The 15,263-nt window shown below is 51.5% G+C and overlaps 1 protein-coding gene across 1 annotated transcript in view; it reads left to right on the top strand.

Annotated features, from left to right (window-relative positions):
* LOC133359199 (adhesion G protein-coupled receptor L2-like) overlaps positions 1 to 15,263 on the top strand; it is a 203,544-nt gene that overhangs the window by 142,640 nt on the left and 45,641 nt on the right. Inside the window, 2 exon segments of the mRNA XM_061577626.1 lie at positions 11,076 to 11,179; positions 11,685 to 11,847. Of these exon segments, the coding sequence (XP_061433610.1) occupies positions 11,076 to 11,179; positions 11,685 to 11,847 (267 nt within the window).

A 15,263-nucleotide genomic window follows, 5' to 3' on the forward strand; every position in this document is an offset into this window, starting at 1 on the left:
ACCACAAGACAACTTAGATTAAGGCCATCAGTCTAACTCTGTACTACAACAACTTCAAGGACAGTGCATACATTATCAGAGTTGTGTTTTTTGTTTGCAATACGACCGCAGGTATTGTGGTCAATGCAAACATGACTCCTCGTAAAAAAAGGTGTAATTTTTGTTGCCAGATGAAAGGGTAAAAAACCAATGATCAACGACACGTTTATTTATTTACGCGATCTAACCCAAACACCTCTGTTGTGGTTGGATTGGAGGTCAGAGTCCGCCGTGTCTTGCAGTGCCACGGCGGTGTCGATGGAGTTATAACAATGATAATAGTATTATTTTGGGTCTTTCGGTAAAGTCACGTGTATGGTTCAAAAAGTAATTAGATCAACGAAAAAACTGCGGACGTTTCGATCGCAGCACAAGCGAAGTTCTAATTGTCGTAGTTTTTTAGTTTTTTTAATCTATGCGACTTTACCGAAAAACCCAAATAATATGAATTCCTGCAGTCAGGAATTCATAATAGTGATGATAAAAATGAATTCCGATTTAAAGCTTTCGGGGCTGCAAGGATTCATATTCTTGGTTCTTTCGGTAAAGTCACGTAGAAGGGAAACAAAACAATAATAAAGCATAAGAAAATATTTAATTAAATAATAAAGACATTCATTTTTATTATGTTTTATTTTTATTATTTTATTATTTCCCTTCTACGTGTCTTTACCGAAAGAACCAATAATACAAATGAATTCGCTTGCTCCTGCCACTGCTGGCGGAAGGGATTCTACTCGAGGGAGCTTCTAGAGAGGGTACTTGGCCTACTCTTCCACCCTGGCCAGACTGCTTTGAGAGGCGGGAGTACGGGGGGGACACACACTTTGGCCCACCGTAGAGAACTACCCATCGACGAACTGGTCTACAGAAACCGGTTTAACCACGAGTGGCTGAATCCATGGATTCAAATGCAGAATATCTGTCTCTCAATCTTGAGGCACCTAACCGCCTCTGCCAATGATCCCACCGCTTATTGTGAGACTGGAGCAGGTGACGTTTGATCAACTATTAGGAAGCCACTGGTAGCTATGCACTTTTAAATCCAGATTGAAAGCTCATTTCTTTAGAACTGCTTTGTTGCGTTTTGTTGTCCTTCCCCTGCACTGTCGGCTACGTATGGTGGAAAAGAAGTTCAGTTTAAGTTCGACAAGAAAGTGAGCACGCTGCGCTACGAACACGGTCATGACTCCCCGAGTTCGATTCCTGCTGACGGGCTCCAATGCCGATGACGCTCATCTAAGCTGGTCCTGGGCCTTCCCCTAGGTCGACTCGGCCTCAAAATTAGTATCTGCCGGAGTGTGTAAATATCGCCACCGCGGAGGATAAAGGTTAACCCGGCATAGTACCGGTCACCCACCCCCTCATTTGCTTTGCCGGCCTTCATAGGCCAGCAAATGTGGGATCTTTGGTGTAGGAAAACGTGGTGGTGTTGTTGGTGATGATAATTGTGGTGATTCTCGTGATCGTGGTGATGCTGGTGATAGTGTTGGTGGTAGCGGTGGGTGGTGCTGGTAGAGGTGGTTGTAGTGATGTTGGGCGAGGGTTGCCATATCAGAGATTCAAATGAACCGAGCCATATGAGCAGGAGAATAAAAACACGAATATGCCATGTTCTTAGGTTTTTTCGGTAAAGCCACGTAGGTAAAAAATTCAAATTAATAAAAGTAAAATAAAAATAAAATAAAAAATCACGACGTTTCGGAGGCAACACAAGCTTCCGTCTTCAGGTGGAACCGTCACAGCACGCTTGCTGTAAATGATACTTTACCGAAAAAAACCTAAGAATATGAATCCTTGCAGTCACGAAAGCTTCAAATCTAGAACGAATATGCCACTTGAGCAGAAGAGGCAAAAAAAAAAAACTGCATGGAAATGCATCGCGTCGAGTGGTGTCGTATTAAAAACCGGGGCTCTTAACATTCTGGGCAGCCTCTCAGATTTCCCAGGACATCTGCCTCAAAGCAAGGACGATGTTGAGAATGGCTTTGTTGAGTGCCAACCCGAGTGGGTGGTGGTGGTGGTGGTGATGGGACGGTTAATGATGGTGACAAAAGGCGTCCCAGCGTGGTGCTGGCCACCCACCCACCCCCAGCCAACCCCCCCCCTTGTGTGCCGTGCCAGCATTCAAAGGTGCTCGCTCACAGCACTTGCTTCGTGATAATAATAATGATGGTGGTGGTGATGATGAATATGGTGGTGGGGGTCTTAATTACAGCTGGGCCTGTCGCTCTTAGCAACCTGCAAAATTACTTGTGCATCCAGCAGCCACCACACATCAGACGGTATTCGACTCGCTGTGGCTACCATTCACACCGCCTGGCTACCAACAATACGGAAAATAGTCGGTGGCTAATTAAACTCGAGACACACACACACATTCCCACGCCAAAATACAATGATTCTCTGTATAGCATTTAACTTGCTGTAGGGGCAAGTTCTGTTAGCGAGCACCTATGAAGGCACATGAGGGAGTTTGGTGGCCAGCACCACGCTCAGCGTGCTGATGCTGCACTACCACTCCCCACACACACACAAATACAAAGATCCCCCGTATAGCCTTAACAGACTGTAGGGGCAAGTGCTGTTAGCGAGCACCTATGAAGGCCAGAACGGCACACGAGGGGGTGGGTGGCCAGCACCACGCCCGACCGCCTTTGTCTCCCCAGTGGCGATGATTGCACACCCCACCAGGTACTCATTTGAGGCTGAGTCGACCTAGGGGATGCCCAGGACCGGTTCAGATAATCGTCACTGGTATTGGCCGTGAGCGGGAATCGAACCTGGGTCGCCGGGTTCATAGCACAGCGCGCTAACCACTGCACTACCGCTCCCCACACACACACACACACTCTTTCACACACACACACTTTTTCACACACACACAACAACAACAGCTGCCATTCACCACTAAGTGGGTCGGTGACGCCACCACGGCGCTTGTGCCAGGCTAGATGCACTTTGAGGCTACTGTGAAGTGTCGAAGGCTCGCTGACAGGAGGTCACGGGACAGACCCAGGTGTTATGGCTAACTTACTGATACTCCTGACAGATGCACCGATTGTGCTCCCAGTCCGCCAACTTTGCAGAATTATTAGCCGCCCATCGCTCCGCTTGTTGTTTTGAGCGTTGCTCCTCCGCCTTCCACTGCTTTTGGAGGGCAGCTGCCTCCCGACTGCCCAGTAGAATTCCTTTAGTCATCGCTAAGTCCACCCAGATCCACATCCTCCTCTGCCGTGCCACCCCATCTCTTCCCCAGCCCGTGCCGCAACCAGTTTATAACCCCCTCTGTCCGGTCGAACAGAAGCTGCTTGGACATGCGGTGGCCGGGCACGTGGGCTGCATGACACCCAGCCAACGCAGGCCTCGCACACAAATATTCCCTTTACGTAGCCTTTGGGGGGCAAGTGCTGTTAGCGAGCAGTGTGGTTAATGCAGTAACTTGATTCCTTGCAAAAAGCTTTCTATTTGGTGTTTGAACATCTCCACACAACGACTGTTTGATTGCCAGAAAGGGTCAAACACCTATTCTTGTTTTTTTAATGTTAACCGTGAGTGAGAATCGAACTCGGGTCGCCAGATTCATAGCGGAGCGCGCTAACCGCTGCACCACCGCTCGCCACACAAAGACAAAGATCCCCCCGTATAGCCTTAACAGACTGTAGGGGCAAGTGCTGTTAGCGAGCACCTATGAAGACCGGAACGACACACGACGGCGTGAGTGGCCAGCACCACGCCCGACCGCCTTTGTCTCCCCAGTGGCGATGTTTACACACAGCGCCAGGTACTCATTTCAGGCCGAGTCGACCTAGGGGAGGCCCAGGACCGGTTCAAATAATCGTCACTGGTGTTGGCCGTGAGCGGGAATCGAACCCGGGTCGCCAGGTTCATAGTGCAGCGTAACGCTAACCGCTACACGCACACACGCACACACACGCACGCACACGCACACGCACGCACACTGGTATTTTGCTTGATTTACCCATCCCGTGGGAACTCTGGGTGGGTGAGCTCGTTAAGAGCATTCGCCCCCTCCCTCCTCCTCCCCACTAGTCGTGTATACAGACAGACAAAGATCCCCCGTATAGCCTCGACAGAATGTTGGGGCAAGTGCTGTTATAAAGATCCCCCGTATAGCCTTAACAGACTGTAGGGACAAGTGCTGTTGGCGAGTAGCACCTATGAAGAGCGGCACGGTGGCACACGAGGGGGGGGGGGGGTGGCCAGCACGATGCCAGGCCGCCTTTGTCTTCCTAGTGGCGATGTTTACTACACACCGCACCAGGTACTCATTTTAGGCCGAGTCGACCTAGGGGAGGCCCAGGACCGGTCTGGATAATCGTCGCTGGTGTTGGTGGCCGTGGGCGGTAATCGAACTCGGGTAGCCGGGTTCGTAGCGCTAACCACTGCACTGCCGCTCCCCATGTGTATACAAAGGCAAAGATCCCCCGTATAGCCTCAACAGAATGTTGGGGCAAGTGCTATTATAAAGATCCCCCATATAGCCTCAACAGAATGTTGGGGCAAGTGCTGTTATACAAAGATCCCCCGTATAGCCTCAACAGAATGTTGGGGCAAGTGCTGTTATACAAAGATCCCCCGTATAGCCTCAACAGATTGTTGGGGCATGTGGTGTTATACAAAGTCAAAGATCCCCCGTATAGCCTCAACAGAATGTTGGGGCAAGTGCTGTTATAAAGATCCCCCGTATAGCCTTAACAGACTGTAGGGGCAAGTGCTGTTAGCGAGCACCTATGAAGGCCGGAATGGTGGGTGGCCAGCACCACGCCCGACCGCCTTTGTCTCCCCAGTGACGATGTTTACACACCGCACCAGGTACTCATTTGAGGCCGAGTCGACCTAGGGGAGGCCCAGGACCGGTTCAGATAACCGTCACTGGCGTTGGCCGTGAGCGGAAATCGAACTCGGGCCACCAGGTTCGTAGCGCTAACCGCTGCACCACCGCTCCCCGCACACGCACACGCACGTACGTACGCACGCACGGCGTGTACATGTTTATATTCTAACAGCAGAACGTCGTGGCATCTCATTCTCTCGCTCTCTCTCTCACTCTCTCTCTTCCTGTTCGAGAGCCATCTGTGCGCATTTAATAGGGGCTGATAGATGCCATTACGGTGCCATTATGATTGAAAGGCCGCGTGCTGTCGGCAACCCACGGAGGACACGCGCGCGTGCAGCATCTGCGGCGGTGGGCCCCATTGTTAACCCGACAATTAGCGGCACCATTAAAAAGTAAAGCGTGGCGACTCTCAGGTGTACAGCGAGCGCGCAAGAGCAAGCGCGCTGAGCCGGGGGGGGGGGCACTGTGTTCTTTGTTAATTGCTATTGTTGACGGATGCTCTCCACTGTTTTTTGGGAGGTTTGAACAAAAAAATCTATAATTCTGGCCCCCCTTCCTCCCCCCCGCCCGTTGGCGAAATTGCCCGCTTAAGCTTAGCGATTAACTATTTTTGTTTCGATTTAAAGCTTTCGTGACTGCAGGGATTCATCTTCTTGGTTCTTTCGGTAAAGGCACGTAGAAGGGAAGTAATAAAATAATAAAATTATATTTATTATGTTTTATTTTTATTATTTTATCACTTCCCTTCTACGTGACTTTCGGTAAAGTCACGTAGAAGGGAAGTAATAAAATAATAAAATAATATTTATTATGTTTTTATTATTTTATTACTTCCCTTCTACGTGACTTTACCGAAAGAACCAAGAAGATGATTATTTTTGGTTTAGTGGTTGCGTTCCCTTCATCGTCCGTCATCAGCGGCGCCATCGTCACCGTGGTTAATCCGCTGCTGGATGAAAGCACTCTTCAATCTGCCACCAACTCTCCCCGCCGTCATGCCGTGCGTCGTATTCTGCGGGTTATAAGATGCCCCCCATCACCATCACCCCCCCCCCCGATCTGTAAAACTTTATTGACACGGGACGCAAGTTTGGAAGTGCTTCTTACCTTCCAGAGCGTGTTATAATCCAGAGAACGCGTTTGTTAATAATCCACCTGCCACACCGCCACCGGCACGCACGCTAGCCGGTGTCCTTCTCCGCTGCCTCCTCACCACGTCGGGCCTACCGTGGGATTGTGGCATTTACGCCGTTCGATAGGCAGTCGGTGAGTGGTGTTTCGGGGCGTTGGTGTGGGTGGCCTTCTCTTGAGGGGGGGTACGTAATGGCCGTGTCGGATGACAAGGGCTGGCACCGCTGAGGCTCTTAGGCCCGAACCGAGCGCCCCTTCGTTTAGCGTGGTGATGGGTTCAGGCCAGGTTACAAATAACTTGACGAGAAAAAAGTAACGCCCCCCCCCAACCACCCACCCCACTCTATTTGGCTTTAAACTGTTAACTACGAAACTATTTTCATTTTACCGTGTAAGGCCCACTGAGCTATGCAACTCTATTTCGGAAGCGACTTATCATCGTCACGTGGAAATCTAAAGCAGTCAAATTCTGTCAAAATGATGTTCATTCTAAATGTGGAGGGAAAAACCGGAGGACCCGGAGAAAAACAATCCACGCAACCACGGAGAGAGAGAGACACGCAAACCCTAAATATACAGCAGGCATGGTCAGGATCGGGATCGAACCCACGACCTTCTGTATACGAGGCGAGGTAGTTAACATCTCACAACTATGATGATGACGATGATGAGAGAGACACCGCAAACTCCAAAGATACAGCAGGCATGGTCAGGATCGGGATCGAACCCACGACCTCCTGTATGCCAGGCGAGGTAGTTAACATCTATGCCACTGCAGTGCCCAAGTTGAGTTTGCTGTCAACAGACACTCGCTTTTGCATTCATATTCGTCATAACGACTCAAAAGTGATTTTCGTGCTCAAAAAGAGCGTTGAGGCATTGGCGCTCATCTCCCGTTTACAACCCTGAGCCAGCGGTGGGAATTCCAAATTCATATGGCTGGGGCAAGTCTATCCACAGGACAGCGTAATTACATTCGGAGTGAGTGATTAAATCCAGCTGCTCGTTCAAAACTGACCAGAGGTAGGAATACCTCTTAAGCCAGAGGTAGGAACCATCTATGGCCTGTGGCTTCACTTCGCAAGGCCGACAGCCGCATGAGGCCAACCACAGATGATTGCTATCCATCACCGCGAGGAGTTTATCTTAGCGGCACTAATCGGGCACTCGAGGGCCGTGCTTTTCGACCGGCTAAACGGCGTTGCGTTTCTAATTCCAGCGCTCCCAAGTCGTTCCTATCACCGAAACCTCACTCAGGGTGACCTCGTAAGAGTAGAACTCTTCAATTGGGGCGCCAACGGTGGCGAGATGTTGTTAACTATCTCGCCTGGTATGTGGGAGGTCTAGATTTGAAGCTTTCGTGACTGCAAGGATTCATACTCTTAGTTCTTTCGGTAAAGTCACGTAGGTAAAAAATGAAATTAAAATTAATAAAAAATAAAACATCGCGACGTTTCGGAGGCAACACAAGCTTCCGTCTTCAGGTGAAACTGTCACAGCAAAAAAATCTGTATCAAGTGACAGTTTCACCTGAAGACGGAAGCTTGTGTTGCCTCCGAAACGTCGTGATTTTATTGTTTTTATTTTTTATTTTTTATTTCATTTTTTACCTACGTGACTTTACCCGAAAGAACTAAGAGTATGTGGGAGGTCGTGGGTTCGAAACCAGCCCTGACGCCAGCTGTGTATTTGGAGTTTGCCTGTTCTCTCTGTGGTCGTGTGGATTTTTCTTCAGGTCCTCCGGTTTTTCCCCTCCGCATTCAGAATCGACGTCAACGCCTTCAGAGTATTTGGCTGCTATCAGTTTCCAAGTGCAGATAAGCCACTTCGTTGAGATATCATTCGTAATGGCCAGGTCGCTTCTGAAAAAGAGCTACATAGCCCAGTGGGCCTTACCTGGTAAAATAAAAAAAATCTTTAATAGTTTAGATAAAATTCGTGAAAATGACATCGGAACAACCGTAAAACGCAGCTTTTCCAGGAGCACGCCGTGGCTCAGCCCCCACGGTGTCCCGATAGAAAACGCCGGGAATAAACCTAGCTCCACGCATTCTAAACGTGACCACTTACAGTACGCTAGTTTCCTTACAACCTTGAATGGACTGAGGTGTTTGAAAGTCCTGTTCGGCCCTCGGGTGCGCGACAGATTCCCCAGCCTTTCATTCCTCCCTGCCCTCCTCGCCCCCCCTCCGGCCACCGCCCCTCACCCAACTTTATCCTGATTGTGCCATCGGCGTGACGCGGCCGCCCGAGACAAGGTCTTAACCCTTTCACCGTTCCAAGACGTCCCACGAGTTGCGGGCTAGGGGTGTGACCCCCACCACCAGAGTCGTGGAGTTCTTCCATTACTAGTACGGTACATTTCATTAAAGCGTGTTTTTGAAAAAGTATTTTTTTATATTACTTATTTATATTCATGTGCAGAGAGCACATTTCCTCCACCCCCCACCCCCGCTCCACTTCCCGCATGTGAAAAATCTGGAGATGCGGTCGCATTTAAACCATCACATGTGAACTCTGGTCATCTTCGCAGCAGCAGATTTTGACGAGGCCATCGAACAAAGACGGTGGCCACCGCATCACGACGTTTCAGATGCGCTTCTGCGGCCGTCTGGAACGCTCCTCCTTTCGATGTTAGGAAGCCACTGAGGCTATGCACTTCTAAATCATCTCGATTGAAAACTAATTTCTCGAGAACTGCTTCCTGTGTTTAGTTCGTTGTCCTTCCCCCGCCCCGCACCTGCGATTCGCGCGGTCGGCCACGTACGGCGCGAAAGAAGTCCGCCGTAGGTGTCGTCGCTATGTCAGTTATACTGTATTGACCTCGGGGTCCATACAGTACAGGTCAGCGCCCCTGCTCCCCCACTCCGCCGTTTTTTTTTATGTTTTACATTTCAGCTGGAGCCTGGCACAGAGCACAAACCGCGACGTAGTGGCGCTGTGGGGTTGTGGGTGGCGGAGGAGGGAGTGGTACAGAAACTCCGCAGGCACAAGTCCCGAGCACCTGATGGGGGGGGGGTTTTGGTGGAGGGAGATTGGGCGACTCGCCGCTGCTGCTGCTGCTGCCGCCACCCTGCCGAGTGGAGACCGAGCGCCGGGGTTACATGTTTACATTCACGTGGGGAGAGGCAGGTGAGGGTGGAAGAACTTCAGCAAGGGAGTCGAGGCAGCGAGGGGGACGAAGGGGAGGGTGGAGAGGAGAAGGGGAGGGGACCTGCCCCCTGCCCCCCACCGATGTTTTTACGCAAGGGGGTAGATGCGACGCCGTTCCACGTACGACGAACGCCGTGGCACAGCCGACGAGCGGATACGAAAACTCCGGACGGAGCAAAGGCCGGCGCGCGTCTATAATCGAGAGCATGCTGCTGCCGTGGAAGCCAAGCAAATGCCCAGCTCCTCCCGACAGCTCCCATTGCTTCGTCATTAGGCTAATTCCACACCGCAGCTGTGCACTTTAATTTCACGCCAGCCGCGTTATTATGCTCCCCGGTGGCATCTCGACGGCAGCCTTACACCAACTAAACTCGGCTCTGACGGTCGCTCGCTCACTCGCTCGCTCGCTCGCTCACACCTCGCTCTTCCTGCTATAAGGGGTGCGATGCAGGGACTGCGCTGTGCGTGGTGTGTGCCAAGGGCGTCTGTGTGCGTGTGTGTGTGTGTCCGTGTGAGAATCTCGAGAAATCCGATGTGTGTGCTATGAAGCTTCTTTTCACAGGTGTCCAGTAAAGATGTCCAGTATGACCAGGGTGTGATTCAGGACTGGGCTCTATGTTGAGTGTGAAGTGTGTCTGTGTGTGTGTCTGTATGTGTGTGTCTGTGTGTCTGTGGGGAGCGGTGGTGTAGCGGTTAGTGCGTTGCGCTATGAACATGGCGACCCGGCTTCGATTCCCGCTCACGGCCAACACCAGTGACGATTTTCTAAACCGGTCCCGGGCCTTCCCTAGGTCGACTCAGCCTCAAATGAGTACCTGGTACAGTGTGTAAACATCGCCACCGGGGAGACAAAGGCGGTCGACGTGGTGCTGGCCACCCACCCCCTCATGTGCCGTTCCGGCCTTCATAGGTGCTCGCTAACAGCACTTGCCCCTACAGTCTGTTAAGGCTATACGGGGGGATCTTTGTCTTTGTGTGTGTGCGTGTGTGTATGGCGAGCGGTGGTGTAGCAGTTAGCGCGCTGCGCTATGAATCTGGCGACCCGAGTTCGATTCTCACTCACGGCCAACATTAAAACAAGAATCGGTGTTGGACCATTTCTGGCAATAAAACCGGAGTTGTGTTGAGATGTCAAACACCAAATAGAAACCTTTTTGCAAGGAATCAAGTTACTGCATTAACCACACTGATTGGCCTACACCAGAGAAGAAGTCTGCTGTTTCTGTTGTAGGCCAATAAGTTTAAAAGACAATGCATATATTATCGGAGCATGTTTGTTTGCATGTTCACCGCAAGTACCGTGTGTGATTATTGCAGACTTGATTTATTGCAAAGGATATATCTATTTGGTATTTGAACATTTGAACACCTCCTGTTTTATCGCCGCAAAGGGGTGAAACCTATTGTCATTTTTCACACAGTGACCGACTTTGTTCGATGGTAGTGATCGGGGCAGTGTGTGCGTATGCTGGAACTTTCTTTCGCACCCTATGTAGCTGACTACGCTTATCTGGCCGTCTTTGACGCTGCACCCGCCCGTTGCTCATAGCCCCCCCCCCCCCCCCCCCCAACACGGGTCGAGCGTGAGGCCAGAAAACTTTGAAGCGGCACAAACTTTGAACTCTTCGGGACACCGGGGGGGGATGGCCTTGCTGAAACCGGGGACGTTCGGCCAATCCAGGACGTTTGGTAGCTGTGAGCCGTTGCTCTTGGGCTGTGAACGTTTGCATGTTGAACTTTTTTCGCGCCGTACGTAGCCGACCGTGCCAATCGGAGGTGTCGAATGGCCGTCGTCGCTGCTCTTGCCGTCGTTGATTGGGTAAATGTTAGTTGGCCGCGCCCGCGACGTCAACATGGTCGTTGGTTTTTGTGTGTGTTTCCCACAATGCAGTGCACGAGATTTCGACGATGGGGCCTTCCAGTGGAGGCAGCACCGCGAGTCCTCCGCGGAGCCACGTGGCAACGGTGCCGCCATTCCCTGCGCAACCGCCACAGGTAACGGTGGTGGTGGTATCAGCAATGGTGTTGGCAGTAGTGGTGGTGGGGAGCGGTTAACGCAGCGGTCAGCTCTACGCCGCGCTACGAACCCGGCGACCCGAGTTCGATTCCCGCTCACGGCCAACACCGGTGACGATTATTTGAACCGCTCCCGGGCCTCCTCACCTAGGTCGACTCAGCCTCAAATAAGTAGCTGGTGCGGTGTGTAAAAACATCGCCACAGGCGGTCGGGCGTGGTGCTGGCCACCCATCCCCTGGCGTGCCGTGCCGGCCTTCAAAGGTGCTCGCGAACAGCACTTTCCGCAACAGCTTGTTGAAGGCTATACGGGGGGCAGTGGTCGTGGCGACTGTGGTGGCATTGTTGCTGATGGTGGTGGTGGTGGTGGGCGGTGGCGCGGTGATTTATGCGCACTGCACCTCCGATTAGCACGGTTGGTTCTGTACGGTGCGAAAGAGGTTCAACCGACAGCGCTCGACTCTTGCCGCCGCATCTCCCCCGCAGGACACGACCGACGTGAAACCGGGAGACGTGGCGCCCGCCGACGTCGGCGGGGGCGGCACCCGCGTGCCCACATTCTGTCCCCCCACGCTCGCCCGCGCCGTCCAGTGGCCCCAGCTGCTGCAGGGCAAGACGGCGGAGAGGCCCTGTCCTGCGGGCACCGTCGGTGAGTCCGCCCGCCGCTCGTTCCTGCAATGCTGTCATTTTGACAAAGACTCGGGGCAAGTGCTGTTAGCGAGCACCTATAAAAGGCCGGAAGGGCACATGGAAGGGGTTGGGTGAGCCGGCACCACGCCCGGCCGCCTTTGTCTCCCTGCTCGCGATGTTTACAACGCACCGCACTAGGTGTACTCATTTGAGGCCGAGTCGACCTAGGGGAGGCCCACGACCGGTTCTGATGATCGTCACCGGTGTTGTGGGACTCCAACTCGGGTCGCCGGGCTCGGAGCGCAGCGTAGCGCTGACCGCTGCACCGCCGCTCCCCCCCACATCTTGTCATCTTGACACGCGCACCCCAGAGGTCGCAAACGGGTTTTGATTCCTTACCCGTACCCGTACCCTCCGCACCAGGTTCGGGTATCGGGTACCTGATTGCGACCTCTGGGATGAAGCCATGTTGCAGGCGCGGGTGGGTTGATTCTAGGAACTTGAATTGTGAGAAGAGACAAGACGTTGGGAAATGAGTGACAAACAGTTACTCACCAGTGACTCACGGTCTACCCGTACCCGTACCCGGCCGCACCAGGGTCGCAAACGGGTACCCGTACCCGTACCCGGCCGGGTACGAGTAGCCGGGTAACGGGTAGGGTACGGGTATCGGGTACCCGATTGCGACCTCTGCTCTGTATCCGTGTCTCTGTTTCCCATATCTTCCTCTGTATCAGTGTCTCTATCTGCGTGTCTGTTTCTCTCACGTCTCTCCTATGGCTGTGTCTATATCTTTCTTCATTTCTATGTATTTGTGTATATGTCTGTGTGTGTGCTCTCCCTGTCCCTGTCACCTCCGTCTCCGTTTTTGTGTCCCATGCTCTCATGTCTCTAGACCCCTCTCTGTCTATCTCTCTGCCTGTTTATCTCCGTCACCTTATCTCTGTATTTTTTTCCTTTTTTTGCCTCTCGGTCTATCTCTCTCCGGCTGTCTGTCTCCATTCTGTCTCTCGCTCTCTCTGTATCCTCCCCCCCCTCCTACTCGTCTCCCTTTGTCTCACTGTCTAAGTCTGTGTCGGTACATCCCGTCTGTGGGGGGGTCGGGAGCGGAAGTCCAACGGTTAGCGCTACGCTGCGCTACGAACCCGGCGACCCGAGTTCGATTCCTGCTCACGGCCACCAACACCCAGTGACGATTATCTCAACTCGTCCTGGGCCTCCGCTAGGTCGACTCGGCCTCAAATGAGTACCCGGAGCGATGTGTGAACATCTCCACTCGGGAAACAAAGGCGGCCGGGCGTGGTGCTGGCCACCCACACCCCTCGTGTGCCGTGACAGCCTTCATAGGTGCTGCTACTCGCTAACAGCACTTGCTCCAACGGTCTGTTAAAGGCTACACGCGGGGGTTCTTTTGTCTTTGTGGGGTGGGGGAGGTGGTGAGACGTGGCAAGATGGGGTGTGGAGCTCAAGCCCCGCTCAACAACGTTGCCTTGAGGATATCACGTGGGAAACGCACATCCAATCGCACACATTCTCACCAATGATAGAGGGGTTTTTTGGGGTTAGATCGCGTAAATATATAAATGTGTCGTTAAAACCCGCCACCACTCGACACAGCCAACTAGTAAGGGGGTTGTCACGTAAACGGAATGTGGACAATTCGTCACTAGTACAGCACGCCGGTGTAGTGTGGTGTGTAGTGTAGTGTATTGTGTATGGTAGTGTAGTGTAGTGTGTAGTAGTGTAGTGTATTGTGTATAGTAGTGTAGTGTATAGTGTAGTGTATAGTCGTGTAGTGTATAGTGTAGTGTGTAGTATCTAGTGTAGTGGGGAGTAGTGTATAGTGTAGTGTATAGTAGTGTATTGTGTATAGTAGTGTAGTGTATGGTAGTATAGTGTATAGTAGTGTAGTGTATTGTGTATAGTAGTGTAGTGTATTATGTATAGTAGTGTAGTGTATAGTCTATAGTGTAGTGTATAGTAGTGTAGTGTATTGTGTATAGTAGCATAGTGTATAGTGTAGTGTATAGTGTAGTGTATAGTGTAGTGTATAGTGTAGTATACTAGTACAGCACGCCAGTTGTGTGTTGGAGAGCCAAGCCACGACATTTACAATCTGAGTTCCGTGACGTTTCGCCAGTAATTACAGCCAGCTTCATCAGGCGACATTCTCACCAAGTTGTTTCTTACGCTGCCAGTGGTTTGAAATTCCACATTCCTATAGGGTTCAAGTCTGTTCTTAATAAAAACAAAAAACTATCGCATCCCACATTGAACTGCTCAGAACCACATGTTACACATGGTTCTTATATTGCCAGCCGGAAGGGGCGGTGATGATGATGATGGTGATAATGATTGTGGTCATGGTGATGATGGTGGTGGTGGTGGTGGCGATGATCGTGATGGTGGTGGCAGTGATGGTGATGATCGTGATGATTGTGATGATGATGGTGATAATGATTGTGGTCATGGTGATGATGGTGGTGGTGGTGATGTTGGTGGCGATGATCGTGATGGCCGTGGCAGTGATGGTGATGATCGTGATGATTGTGATGATGATGATGGTGACCGTGATGGTATCGTGGTGGTGATGTTGGTGGCGATGATCGTGATGGCGGTGGCAGTGATGGTGATGATCATGATGATTGTGATGATGATGATGGTGACCGTGATGGTATCGTGGATGGTGATGTTGGTGGCGATGGATCGTGATGGCGGTGGCAGTGATGGGGATGATCATGATGATCGTGATGATGATGATGGTGATAATGATTGTGGTCATGGTGATGATGATGATGGTAGTGATGTTGGTGGCGATGATCGTGATGGCAGTGGCAGTGATGGTGATGATCGTGATGATTGTGATGATGATGATGATGATGGTGATCATGATAGTATCGTGGTGGTGGTGGGGCTGATGTTGGTGGCCATGATCGTGATGGCGGTGGTGATGATCGTGATGATTGTGATGATGATGATGGTGATAATGATTGTGGTCATGGTGATGATGGTGGTGATGTTGGTGGCGATGACCGTGATGATTGTTATGATGATGGTGACCGTGATGGTATCGTGATGGTGATGTTGGTGGCGATGATCGTGATGGCGGTGGCAGTGATGGTGATGATCGTGATGATTGTGATGATGATGTTGATGGTGATCGTGATGGTATCGTGGTGGTGATGTTGGTGATTGTCAGGCTGTGCTCCCAGTAAACATTCAACGTTGGCCCACCGTTGAACCTATCGCCTCGGCATTGAGAGCCGGAAAAATTCAACTCACCGATGCAGTACATCGACACGTCTCTCATCGTCACGCATCGTCATGGACCAGTTAACCGCCCCCACCCAGTGCAGCACGCACAGTGCCAGACCTGTCAACCCATACGGTTTACCTGTATACTTGGCCATGGTAAATTGAACTTTCAGGTCTATA

This window comes from Lethenteron reissneri, chromosome 64 (assembly GCF_015708825.2).
Source record: "Lethenteron reissneri isolate LAM-NWPU_2019-01 chromosome 64, ASM1570882v1, whole genome shotgun sequence".
NCBI classification, from domain to species: domain Eukaryota; kingdom Metazoa; phylum Chordata; class Hyperoartia; order Petromyzontiformes; family Petromyzontidae; genus Lethenteron; species Lethenteron reissneri.